Here is a 26,383-nt window from a genome sequence, read left to right as displayed (position 1 = left end):
ATTTAATAAATTATGACGACACACAAAATAATATGACAATTACAATGGAATACATAAAATAATAATACACGAAAAAATAGAAAAAGGCAATACTATGTTGCAACAAATCATACAAAATAAAACAAATTTCATTAAGATCGGTTTAGTAGTTTCGAAGTTTTAAAGATGTATTTGTAATTTTAAATTTAAATTTATTTAACATTTATTGACAAAAAATTTGCGTTAATTTTATATAAATTCTGAGAAATAACGAACATTTAAATAATAACTTTTGTTAAAGTGCAAAAAGGAATATTAGTCTTCGTGTTAATTGGAAGAAACATCTGAGAATTATCAGATCCGTGTCTGTAGCCTTCGTAAAAAAAAAAAAAAAAAAAAAATAATGGTATTGTTACAGGTGAGGAGTTGGTAACAGTGCCTCCGTCAAACGGAGGACAACAGCAGGAAGGTTGGAAGTTACAACAACAGCAGCAACAACGTCGTGGAGGACAATTGCAAACGGTTAATAAAAAGAACGCGTCCGACCCCTCCGGTCCCGCCACCCCCGCCGTTAATATCTTGCAAGGTCAATGCCAAGGACATTGGCAAGTACTTCGATTGGCCGAACAAGGAGAACACACCTGGAAATGCGTTGAATCTTATTCATTCGAAGGGTAATAATAGAAAGGGAAAGGTTTTTGATAAGAAGGATAAAGAAAAAGAGGAAGAAGAAGAAGAGGTGGAAAAAGAGGAGAAAGAGGAGGAAGAGGAGGTGGCGGTGGTGGTAGGGAGGCAAGGTGAGGAGGAAAAAGAAGAAGAGGAAAAGGAATCGATCAACGAAATGGGCTCGAATCTCAGCAGACACAATGGCAAAGGCCTAACTGGACGTAGAACGCAATCCTCGGGAAACTTATGCGAACCACCTAAGGGAAAGTTCAATGGTATGGGGAAGATTCTAGTGCCTTGCTCGAGCAGTTCTCAAAGAGAAAGGTCAGTTTTCTTCATCGATTTTCAAACACCCAATCTGATTCCTTCCCCTTCCCCCACCCAAATGCACTACGTACATATAAGTAAACCTTACAAGCACGTTGTTCTTGCCTTTTATGTTAACCTCTCAAAACCTTTACTTCCTTTCTCTCTGTTATGGACCCTTTTTTTTTTATTCCTTCTACGTTTTACGATAAGCCCAAATAGCTTTAGTATATGAATGTACGTATGTGCTGACTTTACTTCAAACAATAATGACCATAGATTTTTATTATCCAGTTGAAAGGGTCTTTATAGGTTCTTTATCGTTACAGATTCATATTGTTCAATAATATTTTTAGGGAACATATTTACTTTGTGTTTGTTAATGTTGAAACAAAATTATAGATAAATTTATTGCATTTATTATTTCTAATTTTGATAAAACTTTTGGTGAGATTTCCATTCGAATTAATACATTAAAAATATATTCAATAATTTTATGATCCAATAAAAATTAATATTTTATTATTATTTTATGGAGGGAATTAATTTTAAAAAAGTTTCAAAATTTACACACCACATGTTGCTTGTGACGAATTTTACTTAATCTTTTAACTGTTATAATAAAAATTCATATATGCAAATGCATTTAAATATTATCATTTATTATAATTTAACTATTAATATGTTTTTTTATGAAACTGTGTTGTTTAAAAACACTGATGATCATTCGGTACTTCTTCGTTGAACCGATAATACCATTTAGATTACTTTACTTTAAAAGCAATATTCATTATATGTTTTCTACCGAGAAACATTCATTCGTTCCCTGTCGCGAGATACGAGAGAGAGAGAGAGAGAGAGAGAGAGAGAGCGGGGAGAGGAGATTTTGGGTCGGCAAGATATCGTTGATGCTTTGAAATGACTAAAGGAAGAAAAAGAGTTAAACGATTATAAGAAAAAGAGTTGGAAGAGCACTAGTTAACGAGCAAACCAGGCTACAGCTAAACGCTTTTTCCTTTCATAACCGACATTTAATTGGTGTCCGATATAACGCGATTATGGTACTCTTATAATCGTCTGTATTTCTTTCGTTGCTTTCTCTTTATGTATTATTCGTGTTTATCTGATAATATACAAACCATAATCTAACATAAATTTATATTTGTAAATTACTAAACATTATTTTTCATTTAATCAACTTGTAAACATACACTTTTTATTATTTTTTTAGAATCAACGATACATTCGATATTTTACTTACAACAGCAGTATTACACTTTTTTTCTTATGATTTATTAATACCATAATTAAATAATTTCAAAATAATTTGTTTTTTTGGTATCAATAGAACCCAACCGTTTGTAGATTTTATTCGAATTGAAACACCCGATATGTTGCTTAGAAATAATTTCTTTTTCTTTTTTTTCTCTCTCTCTCTCTTTCTCTTTAAAATTTACAAACCGGAAACAGGTGGTAATTAAAAAGAATCTCGAATCGTGGTTTGAAGAGCATATCGCGAAAGAAATCCTTTCGGTGCTTTGTTCATCTTTTTATTCTACTCCTGAAACTCGACTTAATCACTTACCCCCACAGTCCCCCCAAGCCCTCCCCCAACAAGATAAAAGGATTTTCAAAATGAATTTCGCGTAACAAATCACGCAATCTTTTCAATCAACTAATATTATTATTATTATTATTTTATGTGCTTACGTACAGAGAACGAATAATAATAGTGTTTACTGATGTATAATATATATATATATATATATAATACCATAATTTATGCATTTACGTTTCACGATAAATTAATAAACTAATTTATAACATAATCGTATACGATGATTAAGGTAATATTAAATTAAATCGTATTTATGTTGGTCAAATTGTTAAATCGTATTTCATTCGTTCTCTCTGACAAATTTATATTTTATTTATTTGTTTTATTTTTGTTTGTTTGTTTGTTTGTTTTTTTTAATTATATAATAATCATTTCAAATATATCTAATTAAAATTAACATACAAACTGTAATGTAGTATTAATAATATAATTTAGTACGTAATTCTCTATTCGGTGGATATTAAAGTGTACATTATTAATTATCTTCAATACATCACATTTTATAATTTTTTTAATATTTTATATTTATTAATTACGATGCGTTAGTATTGCGTTGTTAACTAACATATATATATATATAGAAGGTAAGGGGTAGGGTAATATCGTATTTCCTGTTAAATAAATATCATCTAGCGAAACGTTGAGGCCGGCGCCAAAGGGCGTCTGGATTACGGCGCGTCATTTCACATGCCAGTGATTTCCCGGCGTCGCGTCTCTCGGAAAATCCTGAACAATCCCCACAGTGTTGTGTTGCTTAAATAACCGAGGAGAGTAACACAACAGCACAAGCTTCTCCTTGTCAGTGAATCCCTACTCTTTCTCTTTCTCTCTCTCTCTCTCTCTCTCTCTCTCTCTGGTCAGTAGATAATTTAAAGTCCCTTTTAAGGTTGGCCAGTCACCACGAACTGGGACAGCTTCCTCTATTAAAACCTCGTTTACACGAAAATGTTTCACGTTAAAGGTTTTACGTCAGTAGAGACTAAATAGAAGAGAATTAAATGATATTATAGTTATTCCATTCTCATTTGTCCTAAGTGATGATTATCCAAACATAAAGGAATAACAATGTCCTTTTTTATGCGCAACTTTGTTTTATGTTTATTATAATATAATAATGTTTCCTATAATATAATTAGAAGAGAGAATTTGTACAATATAACAGCAGGTACAAGTTTTGCGGCTCATTACCTAACCATTTGGACGACAAGGATGTCTTGGATGACGAACGGAGAGATAACAATAACATCATGTCGGATACCATTAGCGGAAACCTCGGAGGAACGCTACCGCACAAGAAACGATCCTTGGGAGTTCATTTCTCTGACGGTGGACCCACTGGTGCTTTGGATCTTGTTAAACATCGATCTCAGGATTCCTTGGACGAGAACGATCCCTGGAGGTAAGAAAGATGTTTTAATTAAAACATCTAAGTATCTTAATAACTGTTTCACCATTTATACAACACACAACTTTCCTACTGAACATAAACATCGCAAACAAGAATTTCTAAGCTAAAACAAGTGATATCATTTGATACCAAATAGGTATCAACAAAGTGATTTGGACCTAGTCAGATGTCGTCATGGAAATTTTGACTCGGTTAGAAGAAATCGTAGCGTCGAAACGATGATCAACGAAACTAGTAGCAGACGTTACAATCGTGGAACATCAATGGAAGATAGATGTCAACGTAATTCTGACTTGGATTTAGTTGGTACGCTACCAAAACGCAAACAGGAAATACGTAGTATTTTGAACAAAGGTCTTGATACAACAAATTCATCGAGTTCTCAATTTGTTACGAACAAATTCGACGTTAGTTCCTCGGACGACGATTTATTAATGCGAATTGTACATAAGCCGGATTGTGAATTGGTGAAACATCGACAACAATTAAACAAGTGCGTTGACCTTAAACTTAGCAAGCTAGTTGGTGCTACAGGAGAACCACAGGATCAAGGATACGCTTCTGAACGTTCGCCCGAGGACGAACATCCTCCTTCGTTGCCTGGACAACCATTTCCGAGTATAACACCCGGTAAGCAAGTGTCCTCCACTTTTTCTTATTCTTCTCCACCTTGTACTTCTACTTGCTACTGCTACTACTACTATTTCTTCTTTTTTATCACTTTTTTTTCTTTTTTATCTTTCTTACTCCAAGGAAACCTCCTTTATTCTCCTTTCCATTGCCTACAGCTTTGTTGAGTTCTCTATATTTCGTAGCATTAAGTAGAACAGCCTAGAGACACAATAGCCAAGGAAAGAACATATTTTCCATCTTTCTTTTTCTTATTTCTTTTTCTTTTTTTTCTTTTTTTTAAAACTACTACAGTCTTAGCTCACCAAATTTCGTAGTCTCTTTCTTACATTTTGATTTATAATGTTGAAATAAAGAAATGTATTCTTTCTTTCCATTTTCTCTCTCTATCTATCTATCTATCTATCTATCTTTCTCTTATCTTTCCTTTTATATTTTTTATTTCTTCTTCTTTCTTATATCTACGTCTTTTTACGTGTGTGCATAATTTGACTTGGTGAATTTGGAGGTAAAAATTTGTACAAGTTCTCTTGTATAATGTAATAAATCATTCACAATTTTCATTTCAACATTTTCTCGCTTTGATTGTTCATGCAAATGATGGATAATGCGGGGAAAATGCAATGACTCATTTCGGTTATATTATACATTATCAAAAAATATATAATATTATATATATTTTAATATCAATTTTTCATATATTTGATATAAATCCTTTAAAGAGAGAATCAACGAGATTTACTTGTCGATAAACTTGTCGATAGAAAAAGCGTGTATAGCAGGTGGTAGAATGATGTTTTGGAATCGTCGAGAAAATCGATAGAATAAATGGCTCTTTTCTTAGATGCCTGCTTGCCTGCTTACTTGGTTTTAGAGATAGAAAATATATCGGTTAGAAAATACCGATCGTATTATAATACGATCTGCAAAATTCGACTATCCCCAGATGTTGCATTTCTGTTTCGGAATTTACCATTGCGAACGTTTTCTTCTTATCCAATTTTTTCCTTATATTATAATATTTGTAAACAATTTTCTTTTTTCTTATACAAATAAATACAAAATTATATTAAACATCAAAAATTGTTCATTCGTTTTTGAAATAAAAAAAAAGAGAGATCCTACGATCAAAATTACATGCCATACATTTTTCATTCTTTACTAAAATATGAATAAAAAAAAAAAAACAATCTCCTGTAGTCGTGTTATAAAAACCAAAATATATATATATATATACAAAACGTGTAATAAGTCGATGTATCTCATTTTATACAGGACGTATTCTATTTTCCATTTTCCATAAAACGTTGTCGAAAAATGGTATCGATCGATCGACAGGAAAGAAAAGGACGTACGTTTAACGTCAAAAAGCCGATTTGCGAGACGTCGTTTTAAATCCGCGAGATAGGGCTTTGAATTTTCGAAAGTTTGACAGGAAGAGAAAAGGTAGATGAGTTTGTTCGGTCTCTCCCTCTCTCCCTCTCTCTTTCTCTCCCTTTTTCTCTCGTTTTCTCTGTAACTGTAAACAAGGGAACGGAAGCAGTGTGGCGTCCTTCCAATAAAACAGGATTTAGCGCGGACGAACAATCCTCAACGGAGAAAAGTTCTATTTTATACTTGAATAATCTGTACCCTTTTTCGGATTGCCATATATAACAATAGGAACGAACAAGAAAATTGAGGAGAGAGGGAGGAGGAGGGGATAGGAAGGGAGGTGAGGAGAACCGGGTAGAGGTAGTACACAGACGGAAGGGTTGATTGAATTTTTCTCGCAAACTGCTTTTGACGATACTTCGGGGAAAATTCACAACCAACGATTCTAATCCGTTTGAAATAAAAACTAACTGAAGATAAAGAAAAAACGGGGAAATAGAAAAATGTTCACTCAGTGAACATTTTCAAGTGAATTTTTCTCTACAAGATAAAGATGACCACTTTGGGTCCTATAAAACGACGATATTCTCGCATACAAATACACATATGTATTGATATTTAATAAACACATATAAAATCAAATAAATTTTTATTTAATTCGCAATTCAATTTGGAATTATATTAAATAAACATTCTGTAACAAAGCCACAGTCACGTGTATCCTGTAGTATCTTAGTAAAATTATAAAATTAATAATTACGATATATTTAATCTTATTATTTCTAAAACTTATTAAATAGATAAAATATTTCAGAAAGATAAGTTGAAGTTAAAAGATCAATTGTTTTCACAGTTCTTAGCACGATGAAAAGCAACAAGAGAATATTCAAGAGCGCAAACTTTCAATAGACTCGCTTCGTATAATCTTAAACACACGTATATACTTGTATATATATTTTATACACACACACACACACATATACACACTCGTACATAGGCATGTACAAAAGGAGACACTCGAAATTCGATTTTCTCTCAACGTTTTCGGATTAACAGCAAGTCGATCTTCAACGTCGAAGTTTCAACGGTCTGTTATTATCTTCGCATCAGTGCTCCTTCTAAAGATGATAACGTTCCGGAAGCTGTGCTATCCTAAACTGTCTCTCTCTCTCTCTCTCTCTCTCTCGTTCATCTTGTGCTTTTGCTCTTTGTAGTAACGAAAGGAAGCACTTCTCGTGACAAAAATTGTTCGTTGCTTGCGCGAGCGTACGAGTGAGGGAAAGGGGTTGGTGGGGTGGTTGGTCGGGTCGAGCTTTAAAAGAAAAGCTTTTCAACCTATAAGAGAGAAAGTTATTCTCACCCCAGCCACCTCTTTCCTTTTCTCTCTCCACCATTTTAGACAGACGACCCTAACTTTCTTACCAAACTTTAAACTAATACTCTTCTTCTTTTTCCTTTTTTAAGTTTTGCTACTAGAAAAAAGATGCGAAGAGACGTACGAACGAAAAAGATGCACGTTGAAATTGAATCGAATGAGATGAAGAAGAAAAAAAAAATCCATCGATCAATTTTGATCGATCGAGATTCTTCATCGTTTTTTTACGATTGATGATCGTATTTGTATTATTCTTCGATATGAAATTTTCTTCGATCGAGATTTACAATACTTTAGGAATTATTATTGATCGATGATAAATCAAGAAAAAGAAGAAGAACAAGAACGAGAAGAAGAAAATGATGAGATGATTATGATCTATATATATATAGTTCATATATCTCCTTCTCAAATGCCGAAACTTTAAACTACATCCTTGCAAGTTGAGAGGAAACTTTATGAGATAATAAGGGAGCCGTTTGTGGTTTCCACTGGGTTTAGATTACTAGGCTATAAATTATTGTCAACCTAATCTATCTCTCTCTCTCTCTCTCTCCTTCTCTCTTTCTCTTTCCCTCTTTCATTCTCACACACACTCTCTCTCTCTCTCTCTCTCAATGTGACGGGGTTGCTTTTGTAAACATTGTGCATAGGAACGAAATATTCTAACCACCTAAACGTGCATAGTAGACAAATGAAACTGCGGATTACCAAAACGTGACGCCATAACTGCAATGAAACTAGAAACGGAGACGACCGTACTCTCGGCTCGATATAGATCAAAACTAGAATGCCAAATTTAAGCGAATCATGTCATCGCGTCCAACATGTTTTCGTTCAAATAGGAAACCATTTTATATATATATATATATGTGGTATTTTATTTGATTTTTCATTGGAAAAATAAATGAACATTTTTGTATACGTATTCCAATTTTTGGTTCAAATAAAAAAAAATCGTTCCATTGTAAATTTATTTTTTATTACTTTTTAAATAATATAAAAGAGAACGTCTGTCTTTTCGTTTGACACAAGTTCTGGTTAAAACACTTTTTGCTTCAAATAGTAAAACTGTTCTACACATTTTATTGTATTTTTCGTTGTAAACATAAAAGAGTATCTTTTTGTTTGATTTAAGCTCTGGTTGAAAACATTTTGGTCGAAATAGAAATTCATATTCTATATTTCATTTAATTCTATTTGATATTATTTTCTATGAGAACTAGAAGAAGAGAAAACCACTTCATATATTTTATTATATCGTATTTTCTCTTAAATAAATAAAATAAAAGAGAGAACGTTTTATATAGTATGGGTACAATACTCGTTGAAAGTTTGGCACGTAGAAAATATGAAAGATCAGCGTTAAGATCGAGACACTCCTCCTCTTGTTCAATCGCTGACGTAGTAGTACCTTTTCTAAGTCAAGAATCTATGTATTCTATGTATTATTGATCTTGGAAGAGAACGGATCGCCTTATTTCGAAGTGGGTCAGCTTCGCTCGTCTCACTTATTGACCCGTTTATTCGGGATAGGGTCAACCATGATGTTTCAGTTTCGGTCCGTCCTTGCTCACCCTCACTCACACACATTCCTACATACTCTCATATATGTACCCATAATTATGAAAGTGTAGTCTCCAAGTCAAAATTTAACAAAACTAAGTTTATCAGTTATTTCACACAGCACATTATTTTAAAGTAAATAAATTCAACATAATTTTCACGATATTGTTCCAAAATTAATCGTTAGATAATGTTTAAATACACCCTAATAATCATACTCGAACGTTTCTTTTTTTCTCATGTTTATCTTCCTTGAAGATGATACATCGTTCTAATTCCTCCACCTACGTTTATCGCTGATTCAATTTACACATACACAGAGAGACAAAGACACATGTATACTCGCATGTGTAAGCATAAAATTATATCGCATGTTATGGAATTTTCGAAGCTGTTTGTTAAGAAAGAAAAAAAAAAAAAGATAAAATCAACGTACAAAACGTTGGATGAATACGAAGAAGCATGGCCAAAAACGATTTGCATAATCCCGTTGAAACATTAAACGTGCATTTTTGGTTTTCCAAAGAATACCCTACTGTGAGAGGAGGAGTTTTTTGTGTGTGTTTTCTCTCTTTTACATATTTCTTGTTTTTTCTTTTTTTTTTTCCTTTCTTTTTTGTTGTGTATGTCTCACCCACTCATCTCACTTCGTTATTTTCTCTATCCATCTTTTTTGATTTTTGCAAGGATAAAGCTCGAAACGATGTAGAAAATGAGAGAAGGAAAGAGAGAAAGATAGGACGAAAAGAAGGAAGGAAGGAAGGAAAGGATGGAATGAAAAAGAGGATGAGTGGGAGAGTGGAAGGGTAAGAGGGAAGAAGGGTACATAAATCCTGTCCTCGTCACCGATTCGTTCGAGAAAAACTCGTCGGCAGCTGCTCTTGATATACGACGTCGAGAATGTAGACCCAAATATTTCTTTTTCCTTCTAACGAATAACTTAAAGAGAGACAGAGATAGATATAAAGAGAGAGAGAGAGAGAGAGAAATAAGAGGAGGAGGAGGAGGAGGAGGAGGGAGAGGGAAGAGAAAAAAGGAAAGAAAAATACTACGCGAGTACGTACTTGCAAGCATCGATTCTCGTCGAGCTTTTATTTATTTTAAAAGAAAAAAAAAAGAGAGAGAGAGAGAGAGAAAGAAAGATAGTAAAAAAAAGAGAAAAGAAAGGAAAAGGATACAAGAGATTTTATTTTCCTTGGAAAGTGGAAGAAAACTACTTCCCTAGACGACTCAAACTAGTGTATTTGATTCGTTTTATTTTTATTATATTTTCTTTTTTTTTTTTTTAAGATGAAGGCATCTCTTTTTCATAGTTATGTTGCAAAATGCAAAACGAGACTAACTTTTTTTTTTTCTTTCATTGATGTATGTATATTACTTTATGCAAACACGATTGTGCTCGAATATAAAATGATAGTGACTTTTAGAAAAATATATTTGAAAAATATAAAAGGGAAAAAAAAGAGAAAAAATATTCATCGACACGAACTTTCCGAGGTAACCAGATATAAATGGAAAATCGATAAAAAAAAATACGAAATTCGAATGAGGTGTCAGATAAGAAAATGATTCCGTTCGAGTTTTGTTTTCCTTTTTTTATTCGGAACGTTATCTCATTTCGATTTTGTAATGAAAAAATAAAAATAAAGTAAGAAAGAGAATGAGTGAGTGAATGAGAGAGAAAGAAAAAAAGAAAGAAAGAAAGAAAGAAATAGAAAGAGAAATGAAGAAAAGGCAGGTAGGAGAAGGTGCAAGTAAGTAAGGAGCAATTGAATGCTAATGAACGAACGAACGAAAGATAACGCCCCCTTCTCTAAGAACGAAGATAATTGATGCCCTTTGCCGAACCCTTCCCGTGCAGTCCATCTTCTTCTTCTTCTTCTTCTTCTTCGTCGTCTTTCTCTTTTTCTTCATTCTTACTTTTTTTTTTTTTTTTTTTTTATTTCTTTTGCTCTCTTACACATAGCCCGTTCCGTAGTAATTTTCGATCAGTGAACTCTGTTATCAAGCATCTTGAAACGTTCTCAATGCTATCTCCCTTTCTCGTGTTTCTCAACACAAGTTCGATTTTTTTTTTCAAGCATAGTAATAGTAATAGCAATAGTAATAGTAGTATTAGTAGTAGTAGTAGTGATAATAATAGTAGTAATATGAGTTCATTATTCGATCAACACAGATAAACGTAACACACACGTAAACGCGAATATATTTTCGGAACGAAATTCGCGAGTCCGGTTCTCAATTGACTCGTAAAACGCGATAAATTTGGCTTTACGAAATTCATGTATATACAAGGATTTTACATAGTTGTGTACATGTATATATATATATATATATATATATATCGAATGAATGCATATCGAGTATGTAGAAATGGTCTAGCATGAATTTCAGTTAATATTGAACCCACTGTGTGTCATAGTACAAAACCTAGCGCGAATCCTACCGCCATTTGCCATTTCATTTCGAAACGTCCATAAATAAAAAGAGAGAAAAAAAATATATATATATATATATATATATATATATATATATATATATATATATAAATATAAAACAAAGATATAGAGAGAATCTAAAAAAAAAAAAATACAAAGAGAAAGAATGAAATAGTGATGTAATAAAGTAATAAAAAATAGGAATATAACTATTATTAATTCATTGTTTTAAAAAAGATCATAGTTATGTTAAATCTTTGTATTTAAAGATTCAGTGTCACATCGTTGGTTTCCAATGAATTTTGAAACGTAATGAAATTTGTTTTATTTAGTATCTTTTTTGTCAACTTGTACATTAGATAGTTTTTATCGCGATTATTTTTATTTTTTATTGCTAATTTAATGGATAAAATAATATGGAATTTCAAAATGGAGTAAATACTTGTATTACATAGATGCGTGTATGTATGCATATGTGTGTGTGTGTGTGTGCGTTTATGTATGTGTAAATTTCAATCCTATTATCAAGAGACGAGAATAGTACGGTGTTGTTCTATACAACAGAATAATCTAAACATTGGTTAAATTGCAACACCTGTTCCGTATCGAGACGTTAACACAAACGTAGGAACGCATATATCAGGTGAATACCTGAAGTAACTGAAACGTCGGTTGTACTCTGGAGGCCGCATTGCCAAGGCTATTCGTCGTTAGCCGAACCGCATCGGTGCACCATAAGCCAGGACTACTTGGGGATATCGGCACGATCCTGGGGTCTGGGGGTCTGGGGGTCTGGGGTCTGGTGTCGGCCAGCACGAAATTTATGGAAGCGAACATTGGCCTCTCCATTACGAACGATAGAGAGAGAGAGAGAGAGAGAGAAGGTACCACCACGACGCGAAAGAAACTCGTTTCCAAAATGGCCGTCGCGTGTCGACAATTTCTCTGTGTCCTTACGAAAAGGAATAAGAATAAGAATGAGACCTAAGAAGAAGGTAGAAGAAAGTTGAAACTCGTATATTTAGCTTGATAAAGAAAAATCGTGAGACACGCTACTAACCAGTCCAATAAACTCTCTTCTACGAATATATCATTATGCAGGTACACATTTATCAACGAACATATTTCTTTCCCTTTGATCGAGAAATTACCCCAATCCTAACGACCCCTCTAAGGGGTCGTCAGAATTTAAGTAAAACTATCAAATTCTTGGACTTGCACACATTACAAATTCATATAAAATCAATTTGATAACACTAATATTCATACTATTGTTATGAGTTCTTAATAGTGCAAGAAAAGATAGTAATTAAGTCTAATATTTAGGGTCGTGAAAATATTTTTTTTGAGTATAAGAAAGATCGCAAAGTGGAAAAATTTTGAGAGCTCCTGTATAAATAATATTGTAAATAATATCAATAATATTAATTAATTAGTAAAAAAGTTACCGTACACCAGCTGGTTATAGTAATTTTAATAATCCCTCGACATTTCTCGAGTCATCCGTGTCATAGACAGAACGCTACCGGTTCCGGTTGTTACGTGCGGGGAAGGGTGGAAAGGGTATGTTCAGCAGGACCCTTTTCTCCGTACCTTCCTCCTCTCTACCTAGCGTGAGCACATCGTTCGCCACGACGTTCGAACGACCAAGGTAATTCCGTGGAAGGTTGTTATCGGGTTGAAACGTCGATGAAATAGCCGAGCGGACGTCCGGGCTCGCTTCTGTGTTCTACCCGTACGGACACGTTATTTCCTCCTCGGTACCTAATTCATAGCCCAACCCACTCTTTCACTCTCTTTTGTTTTTTTTTCTCTCTCTCTCTCTCTTTTCATTTATAACGATCGCATTCGATTTTTGCGATGAAAACTAAAAACATGATTGATCGTTTCTTTTAACGTTGACAACAAAAATACGCGTAATTGTAAATTCTTATCGTAGATATTTCAAACATATGATTTAGATTTATCATTTGAAATGTTGAAACTAATGGTCTTGGAAACTAATGTGTATATATATAAATTATATATGTATAATAATATATATAATAAATTTTGTTTCATTATTATATATATCAAATGATTAACAAGAACCTTGATATGTGACAAAAATATAATTTTTACATAAAGATAATCCCTAGAAATATATTATCTATAAACAATTTTGAAGTCATATTATGAGATGTAATTTCATTTTTTTTCAATTAAAATATCACATGCATATATTCTTGTTATGCATCTACGAAATTAGGATAGTTACTTAAATAGCAATTGCAAAATATATGATCACTATCTGCTTATCTCCCTTGGTTACAGTATACGATCATCCAAGTTAATAACGCACGTTAATGTACACCTCGTGTTAGGCTAACCCAATATACGAATATCTTCGGAGTAGCAAGGGGGTCAGGGCCGAAGATCCTAAGACGATAATAATTCGAGTAATTTTGACGAGATACTATATAAACCCATATGTGTGTGTGTGTGTGTGTGTCGAGGTTTACGCATATTCAAGGAAATTGGAACGCGAACATTTGGCTTATTTAGTTAGTCACGCTTCGTTCGATCAAATTTAGAATGAGAAAAAGAAAAAACTCCTGAATGGTGTATCATCAAAAACAAAAACAAAGAAAATACTTAAGAAAATAAAAAATTCAATCACAAACCTAAAAATAAGCAAATAATAAATATCCTCGTAAAGAAAGAAAAACAATGATTCAATTTCTTAAGAAATCATGAAAAATAAATGAATGTAAATTTGATTTCTACATTTTATTGTTCTAAAAATATATACCCATACTCATACCCACACCCATATCCACATGCACACACACACACACCTGGGCGCGTATTATCTTTCTCTTTTTTGCAAGCAACGTAAAATTTCAATCGCAAGAGAGAAGCATACACCATAAATCACGTTGAAGTGACATTAATCGTGCACGATACCAAGTAGTATAACGTGCATGTATTCGTGTGTTGCATGACGTGCATACGTAGAGAATTCATATACATACTTGTACGTGTGTATAGTTATAGGGGGAGAGTCTGTAGCATAATCTCATGTCATCGCACGAGATACATAGAGAGATCGGGTAGACTAATCTCGAGTGAACCGCAAGCTCAGGCTGCGGAGTGGAAATCGGCTTGACGCGGCATCAAAGCGAGGGGCTAATAATCGAGGTCGCCTTCTCACTGTTGAGAACCACCCTAACGTTTCCTCAAGCATACCTCCACTCCTCCTTTCCACAAATTTCTCACGTAGAAACGGCAAACCGATCTTCTCATTTCATCCCTTTAGATAATTTCAAGGAAGAACGATCATAGGTCTTCTCACAGAGTAGTTTTCAATTTATTTCCTGTTAGCAACATTCATTTCTACAATACTAAATTGTTTATGCTAATAACGATATAATTATTAATTAAAATTAATTATAGGGATGAACATAATTGAAATAGATTTTTTTATTAGATTTATTCTATAGATAATGTTGAAATTTTTAATATTAAAGTGGTAGAGATATTTTTCATTTATATATTTAAATACTAATAAAGATTTATATAAATAAAATATTTAATATAGTTTTATTTATTTAAATAGAAAATACTACAAATTTTGTAATAAACTAATACAAAGATAAAACATATTTTTATTTTAATATAAAACGTTATAAATTTTTAATAAAGAATACTTTAGTAATTTATTTAAAGATAAAGTAATATTAAAAATTTTAACATTACTTATAACCCAACCCAATAGATTTAAAAAAAAAGTATTAACATAATTTACAACTACAATATTTCAATACATACATAATTAAACCAGTACATAAAAAGCAATAGTAGTTCATTAGTACGAAATAATGGATTATCTATCTCATCTATTATCAACTAGAAACAATTAGAAATTTCCAATAAAGCAAACATTCTTAAACAAAGAGTGGCATACCAACACCGTTCACTTGTATGTGAACGTTTTAAGAAAAATTGATAAAGTGTGTTCATTAATTATACTTCAATTCAATAATCCCTATTGATTCATAGAAATGTCAATAGTTTTAAAAGTTAAGGATCGTTTCAAAGATTAATTAAAAATGTTCACTTTAATGAAACGTTCAAAATGAAAATATCAAACGGCAAGGTAAACTTCGAAGAATGGAAGGGGCGGTGAGGGAAAGGAAGATTTAAGAAAAAAAAATCTGATACAACGTTCGTAACGCTTGGGATGGATCTCAACTCGATTAATTATGCATCAACCTTGAATATCTATTTTGGAATTCATAAATGCAAGATACAGTAGGAAATTTTGTATTGAAGAGGAAAGGGGAAGGGGGAAAAACGCGTAGAGAGTAAATTACGTTGAGCATCGTGAAGAAGAGAAGTAGGAGTATTATATTCTTTTATGAATTCCAAATTGTAAAAGAAGTATTCTTTCTTTCCACCTTTCTTTTTCCATCTTTTTATCTTACCCATCTTTCTTCGGTTCTTTTCCCTTTTCCTTGATCCCTCGAGGGTTTCGTAGTTTTCAGTGCAAGATTTTTCCTGTAAATCGAATCCCTTCTATTTTCCTCTTTTTATCATTTTCTTTTTTTCCTTTTGTATTTTTCTAAAGCGAAATAAAGAACAACAAAAATTAATGTTTTTTCATGTTTAATTTTAATTTCCACAAATTATTATTGAATATTAATTTGCCTTTATTAAATAGTTTATAGAATTATATTAAATCAACATTTTATATAACAAAGCCACAACAACAACACACGTGGCCGAAACATCCTAGTCGTTTTATATAATCACAAGAATTTTCCTTTAAGTAAAAATTTTGCGATACTTTTATTTCTCTCACTTCTCTCTCTCTCTCTCTCTCTCTCTCTCTCTCTCTCCCTCTTTCTCTTGACTTTCTTTCTTTTTTCCTTTTCTCATTCTTTCTGTATATTTTCCTCAACGAGAAGGTGGCTAAAATTAACATAATAGCTTCGACCAAGTGTTCAGTCACTTTTCCTCGTTAAACGCGTTAGTATATATACCTACAGGTATATATATGTATATATATATATACATAACTATATCCCGTAGAGCTCTCTATCCTGACGCTTAACGAGCTTTTCTATTTTTTTTCTTCTTTCTTTACTTTCTTTTCTCCCTCCACCCACCCTTATTTCCTTCTCTCTTTTTCTCTTTCTTTCTTTCTTTTCTCATTTCTTCACTCTTTCCTAACTTTTCACCGGGTAAGCTTATAACTGACCATTACCAGCGGGATATTTTTTCACGATATCTAAGAAAATGTTGACGTTATTAACAGAAGTAACGAGTTAAGATTTAAAAGGCTGAAAAAAAAAGTACAAACAAAAATATTAAATAAGAGAATAAAAATATGACAGGAAAAAAATAAGAAGAAGATGAAAAAGGCAAAAGAGGTGGTAGGGGGAAAGGAAAGGAGGATACAACAAAAAAATGAAATAAAAATTGTAATTAACTCTCAAACGCAAATCTTTTGACGCTTATCATCCGACTTACCTGTTTCTTATCACATTTTTATTCTTTTATTAATTTTTTATTTTTTTATTTTATTTTGATTTTATTTCATATTCATTGCTAAAGATCCTCTCTTCTATCTTATTTTATATACTTGTATTATTACGAGATGACACTTTTATTATTTTTGTCTTGGTCTTTTCTTCATGACAAACTCCTCTTCGTGGTATAATAAACGAAATGTCGGTGAAAAATGGAAGAGTTTGTTGAAGATTAAAAGATAGAAAGAAAGAGAGAATAAAACTAACTAAAAAAGAAGAATAAAGAGAAAAGAAATAGAAGTGAGTAGTCGACAGCGGCAATCTGCAACTAACGAAGCCCTTCATTAAAAAAAAAAAAAAAAAGAAAGAAAAAAAGAAAGAAAAAAAAAAAGTCGAACAGTAGTTACTATTAAAATCCTCATCTAGCTTTTACTAATCATCTCGTTTTTCTCGAACACTCGAACGCTCTTTTAAACAGAAACGAAATGATAATAATTCTTTTCCATGAAATCATTTGTCAATCATTCTCAACTTCTCTGATTGTTCTTTTTAACTATGAACGATTTATGGATTATAATATATAATAATATTTAAAAAAATATAATTAAATTGAAACACACCATAAATCGTTGAATCATTTCATTCAAGATTACGTCATCAAAATCATTGACAATTTTAATCTACAGGCAGCACTATACAAATGATTCATCGGGTGTGTCAGGGTTGGCGTCAGGGTTTTTCTACATTTTTTTCATATATCATTCAATTATTTTATTATTTATACTAATAATTAATTAAATAAAAACTTTTTTTAACTCTAAGAATTATTTTTAATTCTATATATAATATATATATAATACAATGAATAGTTCATGTTAATTCAATGAAATAAATAAAACCTAATGTCTATAGTTTAATTGGCCTTGAAGGATGACGCGTTAAATGCATCATTGACTCACGCCATAAATCATTGAATCTTTTAATTCTTTTATATCTCATGAAGATCATTGACAATTTTAATGAATAAAAATTCATATAATTAATACGAGTAAAGGCTCGCTTAATCATTGGAGAAAATTAACTAAATAATAATACAATGATTTAATTATTCGAGCCTAATATTTGCAATGTAATTGGCCTAGAACGATGATAACGCGTCTAATACGTCATTTACACGCCACGAATCATTGGACAAATTTATTTGCAAATCCCCTTCGTAAATTCAACTACCTAAATAATAACGAAACCAATAATATCTCAATCTGGAATAATAATAATTAATGTAATATAAACATAAATAAAAATTAAACTATTAGTAAAAATTAATAATGAAATAATTCAATTGTAATCGTTTATATCGTTAATAGAATTAAATATAAATTGCGCAATACTTTGGACACAGGAATTCTGCTCCAAATAGTCTCATTTCTCTCTCTCTCTCTTTTTCTATGTAATTCTACTAAATATTGCTATCTTTATCTATCTTTTGGTAACACGTTCGTTTCTCGTATAATATCGGCAAGCTCACACGCGTTACATTATAATTCGCAAACGTTGCTGAATTCGTCGAGCGTATAAATTTTAATCACTTTTCTCCCCCCCCTCCCTCTATATATCTATCTATCTAACTCTATCTCTATTTTCATCTCTATTTCTATCCTTCTATCTCTCTTTAACTTCCTATCGTGATTACTTCCAAATTTGCAAATACGATTTTCCATCATGGAGAATATTTAACGATCTTCCCAAAATTATATTCAATTTTGAGAAGATATTCGATAATCGAAATATTCGATGACGATATTTTGAATATTCGTAACTTGTTGAAATAATAATCGATCGTTAAAATTGGAATTAACGAATTTATTTTAACGATGATCACTAAAAAGATAAAACATCATCTGGAATTCACTTCATTAAAATCTCACAGATTATTGCGTTTTTGATTTAGAGAGAGAGAGAGAGAGGATTGTTTTGAATTTTATTAATGACAATGATGTTCATTTTCTTTCTTCCTCTGTCTTTTTCTCTTTCGATAAGACTTGACACTGTTCAACTGGAGACAATAACTTGGCCATACGTAAATTACCCTTTGTCATAGTAGAGGGCTAGAATTTGAATGACGAACAAGGTGAACAATGCTGAACGATATGTCGGCCGGATCGGGTCAATATCCGATCGAAGGTGTGTGTGGGTCATTTCGAAATGGTGCGCTATCGTCGTTTCGCTATTCGAGTTCATTCGTGAAAATAATGAATAGGTAAAAAACCATCTAAAAAAAAAGAAGGACGGAAAGAAAAGAAAAGAAAAAAGGATTTCGGTTAGCTCCTCCTCCTCCTCCTCCTCCTCCTCCTCCTCCTCCTCCTCCTCCTCCTCCTTCTTCTCCTCCTGCCAATAACGAATTTCAATAGACCACTGACTGACCGACAACTATTCTTCTCTTTCTATCGTTAACTGTATAAAGGATTTGGTGGTCTCTTCTGTTAAAATAATTCGAATAAGTCGACAGAAATTTTCTCTATAACCCTTCTTTAAAATTAATTCAAGAAAAATGACGCGCTAACGCGTGACCCTTTTTATTTCAACTCATTTTCTATTTCTTCTTTCTCTTTGTTTTTTGGTTTTTTTTTTTTGACCTCGAAATTGTAATGTCCGTCTGCACATATAGAGGACCAACCGAGAGCTAGCCAGAGCTAGTACTGGAAAAATGTGAAGAATTTTCTAATAAGCGGGGTTCGTACGTGCTTTTCTATCCACCTTACACACACCAACTCACCCACCAACCAACCAACCACCCTCCAAAAAAAAAAAAACAACAATCCAAGAGTAAATATGTCCTGTTATTCGCTAAAAAAAGAAACGTGTCTTATTATTTTTATTTTGTACGAAACTTAAACTAAAGAATAAATCTTGACGATAATTGTGATGATGGAGGAGGAACAGTGAAAAAGGATTGAAATAAATAATAGATAAAAGTAGTTGAAGGGGGATAGGAAGAGGGTAGAAAACAAGAGGGAAGAACGCGATGAAAATTGTGCGAACGAGTATGGAAGGATGGATGGAAGGAAGGAAGGAAGGAAAAGGAATGCGTGTCGCGTTTCACGACAGACAACACGCCGCGTAACCACGCCAGCGGCGTTGTTTGAAATATGCAAACGGTACGCTGACAACGTTTTCAACATGCTAGACGAAAGCAATTGTTCGCGCGCCATTGTCGTATATTAAATCGTACGTCATAGGTGCATTAGTTACACTGCGATCATTCCTACAATTGCTACATGTTTTGTGTAAATATTTACGATCAAATATTATCCTTATCTTGTGTGTGTATATGTGTATGTATGTGTTTTTTATTATCAAATAAAATTAACGAGTTAGATAAGAGTGCGAGAGATGAAGGAATAATTAAAAAAAAAACAAAAAAAACAAACCCAAAAAAGTGCAAGAAACGTCGGTAAAAAGAAAATCATTTTTAATTGGTGTATGTGTTCATTAATCATTTTTCAGAGAGCACTTTTCGAGTGACGTTACAAAAGAGCAGTCGTGGTTTAGGCTTGAGTGTTTCCGGTGGTGGTACTGCAGGACCCGTCAGAGTGAAGAGGCTCTTTCCTTTACAACCTGCTGCATTGTCTAACAAACTTCAACCCGGAGATATACTTCTCGCAGCCAATGGAATTCCTTTAACCGGCTTAACGAATTACGTGAGTATAAATTCATGACTTTGAAATACGATTAAAACTACACCACGATTATATCATATTAAAACAATGCAAATTTTCTATCTTACATTTATTCCTATAAACTTTAAATCTATGCAACTGTACGACCACTTTATTTCTTTTTGTAATTCCTTTGGATATTTAGTAAATTTGTTATATTTAATTACGTACGCGAATGTGAATAACTTCGAACTTTGATATTACTGCAATAATGATATTGCTATTGTATAAATGGAATTTATATTGTTTATTTTGATATTATAAATAATACTAGGGGTGCCCCGCCACGCGTTGCTGTGGCTCACAATCAGTCCGATACACACGTCTTTAAGTCAACGCAAATAAAATAATATTGCGATTATAAATTGAGATATAAACTATCATATCTTTCAAGTTGGATGAAACTGCACACAGTGTGGAAAATTTTATTAAAATCGGTTCAGTAGTTTAGGAGTCCATTGCGAAAAAACAACGTGACACGTAATTTAAAGAAGAAGATTAATTTCAAAAGCAATTGAATTTGGAGCCACGGAAAATTGCGTTAAGTGATGTCATCTTGTATTATGTATAAACATTCTTTTATCGTACTTAGTCGATAACTTGATAATAAGCGGTCGGTAACATGCAGTCGGTAACAATAAAAATCTGTTGATAACAAATGGTCTATAAATAGTAAATAACTTGACAAAAATAATTGTATAATCTAAAATATATATGTTCTATATGTTTAGAAAGAAAAAAAAATATCAAACTTATTAAGTACACTACTTTTTATAGGAAGCACTAGAAGTTTTACGAACGACCCCGAACACGGTCGAGCTGGTAGTGTGCAGACTTCCGGGTGACACAAATGTTTCTCCACCTGGTGCACCCCCGCCACCCCCAGCCCGTCGTGAACCACCGCCACCATTACGAATACCCAATCCTCTGCCACCACTTCAAATAGAGCCCTGTGGCGTAAGTAATATTCATAAACGATGCTTCGATGAATATCTATGGTCTCCTATTCCAATAGAGAAACCTATCTTATGAAATACATTTCCCATTATAACTGAGCTATTCAAATCAAACTTGATGAACTGTTTGAAACTAACCGGTCCTGGTTAATAAATTTAAACTCATGTCAAGCAAATAACTAAGATGTAAATAATTCAATAAAAACATTGATACTCACTTTAATTATGCATCGCGTGTATATGTCGCAGGAATTCGACATAGAAATGTTGAAAGTAGGAGGTAGTTTAGGATTCACCCTGAGAAAAGCTGATAGTAGTGCATTGGGGCATTACGTGAGAGCACTCGTCCGTGAACCAGCTCTCAGCGATGGTAGAATTCGTCCTGGTGACAAGATCGTCGCGGTTGATGGTGCACCGCTTTCACCGATGAGCCATGAAGAAGCTGTGGCCCTCTTGAGACAATGTGGACCCAAAGTGAAGCTTCGATTGTATCGTGATTTGGCACAAACACCGGTTTCCGCTCTATCGCCAACCGAACCAGATCATCCACTTCGTCCACCGCGAACCTGTTTGAGGTTCGAGTCATTTTCAATTAGATGATTGAACGTGATTTAACAGAAATAAGGAAAGATTATGAATAAAAGTGTCTGATTTCATTTAACAGACAAGAAGCTGTGGATATGCTATGCGATTTAGCAGCCCGAAAACTATCGCCAGGTACATCTAGTGGTTCTAGTTGCTTGCAATCACCTGGGGCATCCTGTAATTCACCGAGAAGACATCGAAGACTCGCAACGCGTACTCCCACTGCCGATAACGATCAAGGTATCGAAACAAACCCTTGACAAATCTTCTATTCCAATTGAACATCTCTTAAAACCATTGAACTATCTTTTTCATAGAGATCCCGGAGAAGTTTCACGAAGGACAAACAACATCGATAGGTAGCCAGGCTGAAACTTCGGATTCCGATCAATGCTCTATCAGAACTCAAATAACAAACTCTCAAGCGAATACACCGATCTCCAATACGGACATAATCATAGATCCACCATCGCAGTACCACGTATGCGAATCAAACGAGTCACCCTTGAGGACTCCAACACGGCCAAGTTTCTTAGATCTATCCGCGCCACAAGGGAAACCACATTTTCAATTTTGCAGCGGTGACTCCGACGAGTATCCAGTAGAAACGATGCTGTTCTCCGAGAAGGATTCCAGTTCATTCGAAAATGATTATCGTGGTAAAGAAATCCGTGGATTGTCCAGCGACGAACAGGACACCGATTTACCTTCGGAACCAGCATCGATGCCACCGGTACTATCATCAACCAGCAGTACCAGTACAGCTGCCTTCAGTTACAAAAATCCTGCCTATCAAAGTGCCAATCCGGCATGCGGCGTTACTATTGACACCGCATCGAAAAGCAAAGTTACGCATTCGAGCGATCAAGATATACCAGGTTAGTATTTACTTAGATTACTTTTACATCCCCACTACTCGATTTGAAATCGCGTAACGTTGATAAAGACTAACAAAGCGATAAGAAGATTATCAGTGGGCGTGCTAAGCAACGTAACGCGCGCGCACAGTAGCGAATCGCTTCTGTTAAACTCAAACACTTATCGTTTTCAATCGAATCCTCTGCGTTCTTAGGTAAGATTCTCGGAACAGAAGATCCTGCTGGTAGCAAGGGTCTTTTAAAGTGGAAAGGTGTTATGTTTGCACCAAACGACGATATGAACGAAAACGAAAAAGATGAGAAAAAAGTTGACGACGATAACAAGGACAATTTGGACTCGGCTGTATCTTCTGAAAGTCAGGATGAACAGGGAAACGAAGTAAGTTATGTTGACATCTGTTTATCTATTTTTCTAATAATTAATATGAAATTTCTAACTCTTTCGATGAAAATCAATTAGGTGTTCATGGTAGAGTTGACACGTGGATGGAACAGTAGATTAGGTTTCAGTTTAAAATCTGAAGACAATCACACTGTTATATCTGTCGTACATCCAGACAGTGTTGCAGCTAGAGATGGAAGACTGAAACAAGGAGATGTATTGTTAATGGTTTGTATTTATCAATAGAAAATTTCAAATACTCCAAACGGTTATTCAATTTATAACACAATTCCTGTTTTTTTTTTTTTTTTTTTTTTTTTTTTTTTCAGGTCAACGATGAAAGTGTTGAGAATATGACGACGGCTGAAATAATAGACTTGTTACGTAAGATACGTGGTTCTATAGGTATCACTGTGATGAGAAGAAACAAGCAAGAAAATAACGCGACGTGACAGTAAATCGATAATTGTGGAAAAAAAATATTTTAAAAAGGCTCATCGGAAGATAAACGATGACATGATTCTTGTAAATCTTAAGATACAGAAACGAATCTGACGTATAGGATATGTTAACGATCGAACATCCTTTGTAGATCGTAAACCTCGTGATCAATAAAAAAAGACTGCGTTTCCTATACAAATAATTAAGAGCGTGAATGAATATATATACAAGAAAAAAAGGAATTAAATAGATGATTTATCCCAATTAAAAGAAAATAGATGAGGAAAGAAGAAAAAGAGAGAGAAAGATTAGAAAAGTATTTTTCGGCTACAATTACTTATCGAATTTTTATTATAAAAAAAAAAAAAAAATAACACAAAAAAAATCAAAATGTCCACTGTATTTATGAACAATTATGAATTGTCTAACGAAAAAAAAAAATAATGAAAATTAAATAATGCGATTATTTATTAGCTCGAATCTCTGTTAACCCATTTTTTACTAGCAACCCATCCAAAGACCCCATATGAACAACCGACTGACCTTTATAGGGATCGTACCATCCGATGATATTTATGTACCAGCGAATGGGTATGCAGTAATGAAAGGGTTAATTATTATATTAATATAAATATTATTTTCAATGTTCACTGCGATTAATATATATATACATATATTATTTTAAATATATCAATTTGAAAGAACATCCCGTTCAGCGTCGAACAATTGCCTTTTTTAATCTCTTGAAAAATTCGACGAATGAAAAAATTCCAAATAATTGTTGTATATTCTTGTATTTATTATTCCTGAAGTTAGTATTTATGTAATAATACAATACACGTTTATATGTACATGTGTGTGTATATATATATTAAAATAATAAATCGTTGACGCAGGAACAGTAAGATTTAAAAACTTCATAATCAAATTGATCATAATCAAAATGTCTGTCTTATTGTTAGAAATCTTCAATACGATTTAGAAAGAAAAAAAAAATTCAATTTAAACAAATGTGTCTCTTGGGATCTAAGCAAAAAATTAATAAAATAGAAAATGAAATAAAAAAAAAAGAAAAATAAATAAAAAAATATGTATTAATTAATAATAATTAGATTAAATTTTAAAAAAATGTGAAATGAAAATTAAACAAACGTTAACTACTAGCTTCTTATAAACATGCCTGATAAAACATATCTCATAAGAAACAAATCGCATAAAAATACACACGCGTATGGGTGCACGCATTGTGTATGTAGAAAAATTTTAAAGATAAACACGAATTACAGCTTTAGAAAAAAATATAAAAAATAAATAAAAAAATACTTATAATACAAACACACACACACACACACACACATAACTAGTAGCGAATAGAAACAAATTCTCGTAAATTTCATCTTTCACTTACAAGAGGTACATTGTTTTGAAAACGAATTATCTCACGATTATACTGTGACAGGCAATAATAATTAAAAATATATATTTATGTATATATATTTATAATTATTATAATATTTATAATTAAATATAAAAGATTTCGTGCAGCGTATTCGGAAAAGACAAATTTGTGATTTCATTACGGAACAAGAAAATCTTTTCTTCTTGAACTTCGTTCAACTGACCTACGAATACAATACTATCTTTATTTATATTTATTTAATTAAATAAAAAATTAATAAAATGAAAAAAAAAACACAAATTCTACGTTAACTACTAGTATACACAAAATATATCGACTGGCAAAAGAAAAGAGTGAAAAAACAGTCCGCTTGTAGAGTATTTTTTTCGAGAGTGTATCAACGATCGAGTAACTACCTCGCGTGATGCCATACCATGTAGGATAAAACAAAGTTTAAACAAACAAATAAATAAAAAAAATACATAGTATATGAATGTTAATTGTTTCCCCCGATTTTTTTATGTATTTTTTTTTTTTTTTTAGAAAAGTCACTTAGATTAATTCCAATCTTAAACAGAATAACCCTGTTCCAGTTTCAGTACTGCATTCGTATTCACTCTTAACGAGAACAGAAATTAAAATTAAAAACTAATCGTCTTGACAGCGGTGCAATAAAATTATTGAAAGATTTAATAAAACAAACAAAAAAGAAAATAAAAAAAAATAATAAAATAAAGATCGTTATTTTATGAATGTGATAGTTGTTTCCAAGTAAAATACTAAAGCGTATATAAAGTTTATAAAATAAAGTCGATGATACTGTAAATATTATACGATAAAAATAAAAAATAAAAAATAAAAAAATAAATAAATAATGCAAGCGAATGTGGTGTAAATGATACCAAAGTGTATTTAGGAAACATCAAAGACAACTATTTTAACGTTATATAAGTCCACACTCTCCTTAAATTATTATTAATACGTATTTACGAATATTGTAAAATATATAGTGTATGAAAACTTATGCATTCGCTCTCATATAATATTATTATTATTATTAATTATTATTATTATTATTATTATTGTTGAATCACTTACTGATTGGAATGATGTAATATATTCAATAAACTACATTGTCTTTGATAATGAT

At 32.6% G+C, this 26,383-nt stretch overlaps 1 protein-coding gene and 1 long non-coding RNA gene across 14 annotated transcripts in view; both read left to right on the top strand.

Annotated features, from left to right (window-relative positions):
* The window catches only part of LOC107067069 (uncharacterized), a 45,565-nt gene extending 44,693 nt beyond the window's left edge, over positions 1 to 872 (top strand). For all 13 annotated transcript variants that reach the window (XR_016176058.1, XR_016176049.1, XR_016176047.1 and 10 more), the window contains one exon: positions 398 to 872. This is a non-coding gene — a long non-coding RNA (uncharacterized LOC107067069). The remainder of the gene's footprint in view (positions 1 to 397) is intronic.
* Positions 796 to 26,383, top strand: LOC149033116 (uncharacterized). The gene is made up of 11 exons (XM_089170769.1): positions 796 to 969; positions 3,732 to 3,968; positions 4,114 to 4,607; positions 20,381 to 20,574; positions 21,370 to 21,549; positions 21,798 to 22,123; positions 22,213 to 22,373; positions 22,451 to 23,011; positions 23,206 to 23,390; positions 23,472 to 23,621; positions 23,723 to 26,383. The coding sequence occupies exons 1-11, from the start codon at positions 821 to 823 to the stop codon at positions 23,843 to 23,845; spliced, it is 2,760 nt and encodes a 919-aa protein (XP_089026895.1). The 5' UTR covers positions 796 to 820; the 3' UTR covers positions 23,846 to 26,383.

This window comes from Polistes dominula, unplaced genomic scaffold, assembly GCF_049000335.1.
Source record: "Polistes dominula isolate Pdom_NZ unplaced genomic scaffold, Pdom_raw_medaka contig_79, whole genome shotgun sequence".
Lineage (NCBI taxonomy): Eukaryota > Metazoa > Arthropoda > Insecta > Hymenoptera > Vespidae > Polistes > Polistes dominula.
Note: the sequence above shows the minus strand (reverse complement) of the source record. Positions and strands in the feature narration are given on the sequence as shown.

Bases quoted from the DNA above. Each gene is read 5' to 3' on its own strand.
- LOC149033116 (XM_089170769.1), top strand. From the start codon at position 821: ATGGGCTCGAATCTCAGCAGACACAATGGCAAAGGCCTAACTGGACGT. The intron at 22,124-22,212 runs GTTCGAGTCATT...TTCATTTAACAG, and splicing joins CCACCGCGAACCTGTTTGAG to ACAAGAAGCTGTGGATATGC. The intron at 23,622-23,722 runs GTTTGTATTTAT...TTTTTTTTTCAG, and splicing joins AAGGAGATGTATTGTTAATG to GTCAACGATGAAAGTGTTGA.